Source organism: Setaria italica, chromosome IX (genome assembly GCF_000263155.2).
Source record: "Setaria italica strain Yugu1 chromosome IX, Setaria_italica_v2.0, whole genome shotgun sequence".
In the NCBI taxonomy this organism is placed as follows: domain Eukaryota; kingdom Viridiplantae; phylum Streptophyta; class Magnoliopsida; order Poales; family Poaceae; genus Setaria; species Setaria italica.
Window position 1 is genome coordinate 53,068,014 of NC_028458.1, and position 8,570 is coordinate 53,076,583.

Consider the following 8,570-nt stretch of genomic DNA (forward strand, 5'->3'; position numbering starts at 1 on the left):
TTCACGAGACGAATCTATTAAGCTTAATTAATCCATCATTAGCACATGTTTACTGTAGCATCATATTTTCAAATCATGAACTAATTAGGCTTAATAGATTCGTCTCGCAAATTAGTCTCCATCTGTGCAATTGGTTTTGTAATTAGTCTATATTTAGTACTCCTAATTAGTATCTAAACATTCGATGTGACAGAAATTTTAGGAGGGACTAAAGAAACAAACACCCCCTCACATAGAAACATTTCAGATCTAGATTCCTTCTAGAAATATTTTTTTGGAGAAACAGAATCACTCTTGAACTGTTTGGCAAGCTGGCTAGATTCAGATTCCGAGAAAAGAACAATGTGGTGGAATAAACCCATATACCCTTGGACATGTAATATTTTGTTCTCGAGTAATAACAGGATTAAATAAAGAGTACGACAAATACCAGTGGTAATTATAAATCTATTAACCCACTGTTGGGCCACTAAAAAAAATATTGATATATGCTTATGCAACAGTACTCCAAAAGGGCACATGATCAAACATACATCCATATTGTCAGATTGGAGAGGATAATGCAATTGCGTAATTAATTTTTAGCAAAGTAGATGGGAAGGTACACGATCAAGGAATCAGGATCACCGTGAAACCACGTTCTGGCCGATTCGAGCTCCCAGGCAGGAAACGAGAAACGTTTCGAGTCTGAACGTTTCACTTCTACCCCGTTTGGCACCATTTCTACTTGAGAAACGAAACTGATTCTTGTTACCAAACATGCCCTTAGAAGCTTAGAAAGAGCTTTCGGGGTGGACTGTTTTTGCTTTTACACGACGTGCGGCGTGGGAACATTTAGATCATTAGATGCATGGCTGCAACCTGGCAACACGGCCGGAGAATTTGCGCCGAGTTCACAGCTTCACATGCGTCGGTTAGTACGGCAGCTAGTCAGGTCGGTTAGCCGATCGAATTAGTAGGTCCATGACGGGCCACATTGCTGTCCAGCGAACGCAAGAACGCTGCCACTAGCTTGTAGAAGCGTTGTCTCGATCTGCCGTCGACGATGATCCGTGCAAGGAATGCCGGTTACCAAGTGCGCACTTGTTAATGGCAAATGGAGCCATGTGTGATTGCTGATTGGGAACGAGCAAGTAAGCTTGATCCGATCGGCCGGCAACGCCAAAAGACCGGAACGGCGACGTCCAAGTAGTATAAACTTTCAAATTAACTGAAAGGACAGAGACTCTATATATAAAGGAATAATTACCGATTCTTTTTTAAACGAAGGGATATATAGTTACTGCCGATAACGCAGACACGGCAGGTGACTACAAGAGCTGCACTGCTCCTCTCATCATTCAGGTACAATCATTACTGAACCAGCATCTCTCTTACATGTACAAAGATCGTTCGAAACATTTTATCCCTGGCGAAAAGGATAAAGTAAAGGGGTGAGGAGAAAAGGATAATCACGGCAGTCCTCCTTTTTCATCACCGGCTGATAGTTTCACGCAAGCGGCAAGGCAGAAAATTTTCACTATCAGTCTGACGTCTGTTGCTCTTCGCCTCTTCTGGTTTACTCTTCTCGACTTCTTTCACTGCGCTGGCCATTCGGGCAAAGTGAACTGTGCATGCAAGTCTCGACACAGCTTGCGTTGCTTGCGCACCAATTCATAGGTGCATACAGACGGCAAGCAAAGCATTGAATTCATAGGTGCATACGGACATATATATCTGCCCTATTATCTATTAACTTCAGCTTTAGGGGGTGTTGGATAGCTCTAGCTAAAGTTTAACACCTATCACATCACATCGGATATTTAGATGCTAATTAGAAGTATTATAGACTAATTACAAAACTAATTGAACAGATGGAGTCTAATTCGCGAGATAAGTTTATTAAGCCTAATTAGTCAATGATTTGACAATATGGTGCTACAGTAACCATTTGCTAATGATGGATTAATTAGGCTAATAGATTCGTCTCGCGAATTAGCGCAGGGGTTCTGCAATTAGTTTTATAATTAGCTCATGTTTAGTCCTCCTAATTAGCACTCGAACATCTGATGTGATACTCGAACATCTGATGTGATACTGCTAAAGTTTGGCATCTAAGTATCCAAACACCCTCTTATTCGAACGTATCAACAATTCCAACCTCGATCTAGTCATCCTGCCTGTCATGTTCATGCTTTTACATCTGAAACACCTATCAGTGTCTAATGATTTGCAATCGGCAGTATGATTCCCTAATCACAATGGATTAGTGGTGGTAATTAATTTGGACAATCATCGACTCCCGTGGGGCTGAATCACTCAAGAAAAACATGATTGGAAAAAAAAAATCCATTTTACTACCCTGAACAATTTACCTTATCTGCTTATCTGCTTCTGCTTATCTGCTTAGCCCCCCTAAACAGAATCTCCGCTAATTTGGTCCAATCTACCCAACAGGAACTATTCACCGGCATCACCAGCAAGATGCAACAGCCCCTCCAACACTTCTGTTCCACTTAAGCTCCTTTCCACTTGCACCTCTTGCACCTCCATAGACCATAGTTCCATCTCTTCCGTTGAGAAAAAAAGCACAGTTCTTTCTTAATGCAAAGATACGCAGCTCTCCTACTTCTACTAATTCTCGGGATAAAAAAAGCAAAGAGAGCACTGCAGACTACACCGAGCCACTGACTGACCAACTGATCCACCTGGCCCACAGGCCAACCTCCCTATGAAATCGTGGTTAGTGGTGGGGGGTGCATGGTCCATCGCTTTTCCTGTCCTATAAATACCACTAGCTCATCACGCATACCGGCACTTTGGCGCGCACACACCTACACACATCCACTCGGCAGTCGGCGCAGGCAGTTCCTCTTTTCCTCGCCGCACTTTGGAACCCCACCTCGGCCTGCCTCTCTCCTCCCTCTCGCGCGCGTGCGGCGTGCGCCCATGGGGAGGATAAAGCCGGGTGGGCGACGCACGTCGACGCTGCCGCTGCCGGTGCTGCTGCTCGTCGTCGTCGGCGTGTCTCTGCAAGGGCGGTGCATTGCGCAGGGCGTCGGGGGAGGAGGGCTCACGCGGGGGAGCTTCCCCAAGGGGTTCGTCTTCGGCACCGCCGCCGCCGCCTACCAGGTTCGTGGTGGTTTCTCCTCATCATCTCCCCAATCTTCCTGGATAGCAATTCTATCTCTAGAATGGCGGTTACAATCCTCTGCTCAATTCTTCAAGCTTTTAGATAATGCCTCGATTCTTTTAAGTGATCCTGAATTCTTCGGTCAACACATTCTTTTGCATTTCTCGATCTCTTGGATGGATGACTTACCGATCAAATTCGTTTTTCTCTTTAGCTGTGGTTTAACACGCAAGAAAATTGGTGATAATCTTCCTTTAAATACTAGTGATATGGCTGGGAAAAAAAACAGTTGCTGTTACCAAAATCAAGGGGAGATGAATTGTAGCTTACTCCGGGAGGACCATGGAAGGACAACGAACAAGGCATGGGGCCTGGAACGGACAAAAGGGCGCCCTTTTCTTTCTGGAGGAGTGGGTTCGTCCCTTCCCTTCTCGCAAAGTTGTATTCTTGTCTTGTGACCTTGGGTTTGCCCATCCACCTGCCTCTGGACAGTGCCATTTTGGATCCTTCTTCTGTTCTACTATGCAGCACGGAACGCTACTCCTAAGTTTTTTTCCTCTTAAAACCACCTCAAACATAACTTTCAGCATGCACCCACGTCTACGGCAAAACTGCGCGATGAGCGCAGGGCACATCTAGCAACAGAAAACATGCTCCAATTCTCAAACAGTGTAGAGCATTTGACACTTTTTAGAAAAGAAATAAGAAATACTCCTTAGTGTAGGCATATGCAGGTATAGCGTGACCGAATCTAGGCTGCCAGTGTCATCGGACTGCACAGCACAGATGCGGCGTAGATTGGCTACAATAGCCCTACAGCGATCAAGCACGGCACCAACAACCTGATTGACCTACCTATCTGACAGTATCGATCTGGCACGATCCACCAGGCGCGACGGTCGCTGTTCGGTCGTGGAAGTTTCCGCGGATACGTCCGAGATGCCGAGCCCCTCACGCGCCGTGTCCGTTTGCGCCGAGGCGGGCGCGGTACGAGACACCCGCACCTGGCGTGCGCGGCAACCGGCAAGACCGGCGCGCCACGCACCGACCCGAACGGACTGATCCCGCCGTGCCTTGGAGGCCTCGGAGGCTCGGACTCTGACTCTCTGCGCCGTTGCCCTTGCCCACCAGGGTACCAGGTCACCGCCGCGCAAGGGCATGGCTGGAACTGGGAGTACTAACGAGAACGGGCTCAGGCGCTCAGCTTAAGCAAGAGAGCCCCAATTGGCGAGCCGGCCTCCGCCTGCACTGGCCGGCGTCCGCACGTCGGCGTCGAAGCTCGAAACGCCCAAGGTTACACTAGTTCGGCCTGAACCCCCGACCTTAATGCTTGAATCAGACTACGGATCTGTGTTTGTTCAGAAGCGTGGGACGCTAGCGCCTCTATCTGGTTTAGTTTGTTTCATGGAAATGACCTTTTAACCGAACTCATGGAAATATATCAGAGGATCACTTTGCTCTCTTGCTAGTTACTGCCAACCTGACAGATTTTTTTTTGGACATTTTGTATAGTACGAGGGAGCCGTGAAGGTGGATGGCAGAGGGCAGACGATCTGGGACACGTTTGCTCACACTTTCGGTACGTATGCTGAATCTTCCCTTCAATTACAGAAACACATGGTTCTTCGTATCACACCAATCGGGTCAGGATCAATCCAGGAGCCCGTTGTCGCACGAGAAAGACATTCCATTTTTGGGGCGCTTTAGAAAAGCGACACGTGGCAGATAAGCTCTAGTGGCCCACTAGACGTGGATGTCGAAAGTTCAGGCTTCAGCCTCTCAGAATTCAGAAACTTGCAAGGCTCAAACTAGTACGCTTTGCTCACGGTTCCTGTTCCGTCCTTTTCTGCACACTTGCTTAAAGCCTTAATTAACCCTGCCTTTTACGCTAGAATTTCACACGCACAAGGAAGTTTCTTTGGTCAGGGCATTCAGCTACATTCGCCGTGGCTACACGCCTTGGCAGCTGCACTGGACGCCATTATCGGGGCTCACAAGATCCAGTCCGTTCGAGAAGAATACTTGCTAGATAGGCCAATAATCCTTGTCCCACGGCACTTGTAGCTATCTGCGTCTTGCAGGCATGAGCATGACACTCCCCTCTGACCAGTGACCAGGCCGTGTTGCATAGTGCAGCAAACAAGACCGCATTTTGTGCTCGTGCGAGGTGATATGTCCCACCTACATCATTTGCGATAAGTGCATGGCCCATGCGTGCTCCAGTGGTTGGGAGGAATGAGCGAAATGCCGTATGCTTTTGACCTGGTCATTTATCCAACCTAAAACAGTGGGTTGGAACTGCATGGAGTCAGAATGTGGATGTTGGCAATGTTCAGACCTGTAGTGACTGTTCTATCGTCAATGCAAAAGTTTCAGAACCTGAATGCAAAAGTTTCGGGGGTTTTCCTTTTCGATCTGCAGGCAAGATTTCCGACTTCAGCAATGCCGACGTTGCAGTCGATCAGTACCACCGTTTCAGGTTAGCAGTTCTTTTCAAGAGTGGCATATGTGCAATGTATGTACGCCACATTGTTTTTATGACCACCTACAGAATGATTTGTGTGACGTTTTGGGACTTGTATTTTCAGGAGGATGTACAGCTCATGGCAGACATGGGAATGGATGCTTACCGGTTTTCGATTGCCTGGTCGAGGATTTTTCCAAGTATGTGATTTGAAACCAAAATAGCAATGCTCCATGATATATGTCTGCTTCTTTCATTTGAACAGTTTCAGTTATCATCAGCTACTATTGCTATACTCACTTTGGCCTTGAACTGTTCTTGTTGCTTCAGATGGTACCGGCCAAGTCAATCAGGCTGGCATCGATCACTACAACAAAGTGATCAATGCACTACTATCCAAAGGTGAAGGGAAAGTAGGAAACTATGTAAACAAAACCTGTAATACTGAATCAAAATAAATAGTCTGAACTGCTTGCATTTGAATTTTATCAGGAATTCAGCCCTATGTAACGCTCTACCACTGGGACCTCCCACAGGCCCTGGAAGACAGGTACAACGGATGGCTGGACAGGCAGATAGTGTGAGTCTCTTGACCCATGTACTCTAGCTACACGCTTTACATAACTTAATTCATCACGCATAGCATAATAGTAACCATTTCCATGCTAAAAATGCAGTAATGATTTTGCGGCCTATGCTGAGACATGCTTCAAGGCATTTGGGGATCGTGTGAAGCACTGGATCACGATCAACGAGCCCCACACCGTTGCCGTTCAGGGCTATGACGCCGGGCTTCACGCGCCAGGGCGTTGTTCAGTGCTGCTCCATCTGTACTGCAAGTCGGGGAATTCAGGCACTGAGCCCTACATTGTTGCTCACAACTTCATCTTAGCTCATGCCACCGTTTCAGACATTTACAGAAGGAAATACAAGGTGAGAAATTCTATCTTTATGCTTTTATGTCAGGCGATCTAGTACACAGTCTTAGTTTAACGTCTGACTAGGCTAACAGGTCAGCTTTATCTCCTCCATCGAATAATTGTAGGCTACTCAGAATGGCCAGCTTGGGATTGCATTTGACGTCATCTGGTATGAACCGATGACAAATAGCACAATTGACATTGAAGCTACCAAGAGGGCACAAGAGTTTCAGTTAGGATGGTGAGCAACTGAACATAAGTTATTGTTGTGAAATACATGGATCATTGCTCACTCGGTTTAGTATGGAAGGTTCGCGGATCCGTTCTTCTTCGGCGATTACCCGGCGACGATGAGAACGCGGGTTGCAGAAAGACTTCCCAAGTTCACGGCAGAGGAGGCTGCCCTTGTCAAGGGGGCTCTGGACTTTGTGGGCATAAACCACTACACCACTTTCTACACGAGGCATAACGATACCAATATCATTGGAGTACTGCTGAATGATACCTTGGCCGACACTGGAACCATCAGCCTTCGTGAGTTCTCATCGCCTTTCCAAGTCCATTTCAACTTAAATTGAGCCTTCAAACTTGAAACATGCTAAATGCTATCCGGCTAGAAGACTGCCTGCTTCAGCCCAGGCATGCTAAAAGCCCTGTCTGCATAAGCTCATAGTACGGAAATGGGTACTGATATTTTTGCAATTTCACAGCATTCGACAAGAACGGGAAGCCGATTGGAGATAGGGTGAGTTGGAGAAACAACATTCTTGCATTGTACAGATTACAGAGCAATGTCATATCAAATCAATCCATGTGAAATTGTGATGCCATTGTGCAGGCCAATTCGATATGGCTGTACATCGTACCCAGCGGGATGAGGAAGCTGATGAACTATGTCAAGGAGAGGTACAATAGCCCACCAGTTTACATCACTGAAAACGGTAAGATCATATATATATATTCTACAAAACATGGTATCTTGCTGTAAATTGGTGCTCTGAAGACTGAACGTGCACTACTGAACTCTGATGCAGGGATGGATGACAGCAACAACCCTTTCACTTCCATCAAGGACGCCCTCAAGGACAGCAAGAGGATCAAGTACCACAACGACTACCTCACCAACCTTGCTGCCTCCATAAAGTACTGAAGATTACCATGCCTCTCGATTTCACATAAACATGATCACAAGAAGAGTATGCAGTTTCCTACATACATGTGCCTGGTACCTGACGATGTTGTTACTTGTTGCAGGGAGGACGGGTGCGACGTGCGTGGGTACTTCGCGTGGTCGCTGCTGGACAACTGGGAGTGGGCCGCCGGATACACCTCGAGATTCGGGCTCTACTTCGTGGACTACAGGGACAACCTCAAGAGATACCCCAAGAACTCGGTGCAGTGGTTCAAGTCCCTTCTCAGCTCCAGCTGAAGACGGCACCTGGCTATCTGATTCCACGCATACTTAGCTGTTGTGTGTTAAACATGCACATAGGATAAAAAAAGTGCGTTAAGCTTCACTGCAAATGTTGCAATCTTCTGCTGTTTACCCATCGATTCTCATACGACGCACACATCTAGAACTGTAGCGTACGGAATTACAGATTACAGAAATTGATGATTTGATGATGAATAGTGGACTTCAAGCCGCACAATGCATATATGGCTGTTGTTGCGCGGGTCAAACGGGTGGGAGGTTCTCGGCCTTGGCCCTCGGCGTCGGCGTTGGTGGTACCGGCGCACATGCAGCGGCTCAGCTCGATCCGGTTCAAATGTTTGGATTTGTACATATCCCCTACGGTCCTGTTTACAAGACGCATGCGCATATCAAAATTTAAAGTTTACAATCTTTAATTTAGTCACCATTTTTTTATTTTTTAATGTAAATTTAATATGATTGGATTTGTAATCAACTGTACTCTCCAGTAATTTATAACTATAAATGATATAATATAAGATAAATAAATGATCAAAATTTATTTTAGTAAACCGTACCATGTCATACCATGCTTTATAAATAAAAATGGAGGGAGTAGTAGCTCTTTGAAGCTTTCGAGCTGTAATCTCAAATTTAACA

General features: G+C 46.3%; 1 protein-coding gene across 1 annotated transcript; it reads left to right on the forward strand.

Annotated features, from left to right (window-relative positions):
* The first annotated feature begins 2,808 nt into the window (after positions 1 to 2,808).
* Positions 2,809 to 8,154, forward strand: LOC101779998 (beta-glucosidase 6). The gene is made up of 13 exons (XM_004985156.3): positions 2,809 to 3,111; positions 4,625 to 4,691; positions 5,534 to 5,589; positions 5,698 to 5,776; positions 5,907 to 5,978; positions 6,069 to 6,156; positions 6,254 to 6,509; positions 6,622 to 6,737; positions 6,807 to 7,030; positions 7,207 to 7,241; positions 7,335 to 7,437; positions 7,531 to 7,639; positions 7,751 to 8,154. Exons 1-13 carry the CDS (start codon positions 2,929 to 2,931, stop codon positions 7,923 to 7,925), a joined length of 1,563 nt encoding a protein of 520 aa, XP_004985213.1. The 5' UTR covers positions 2,809 to 2,928; the 3' UTR covers positions 7,926 to 8,154.
* The last annotated feature ends 416 nt before the right edge of the window (positions 8,155 to 8,570 follow it).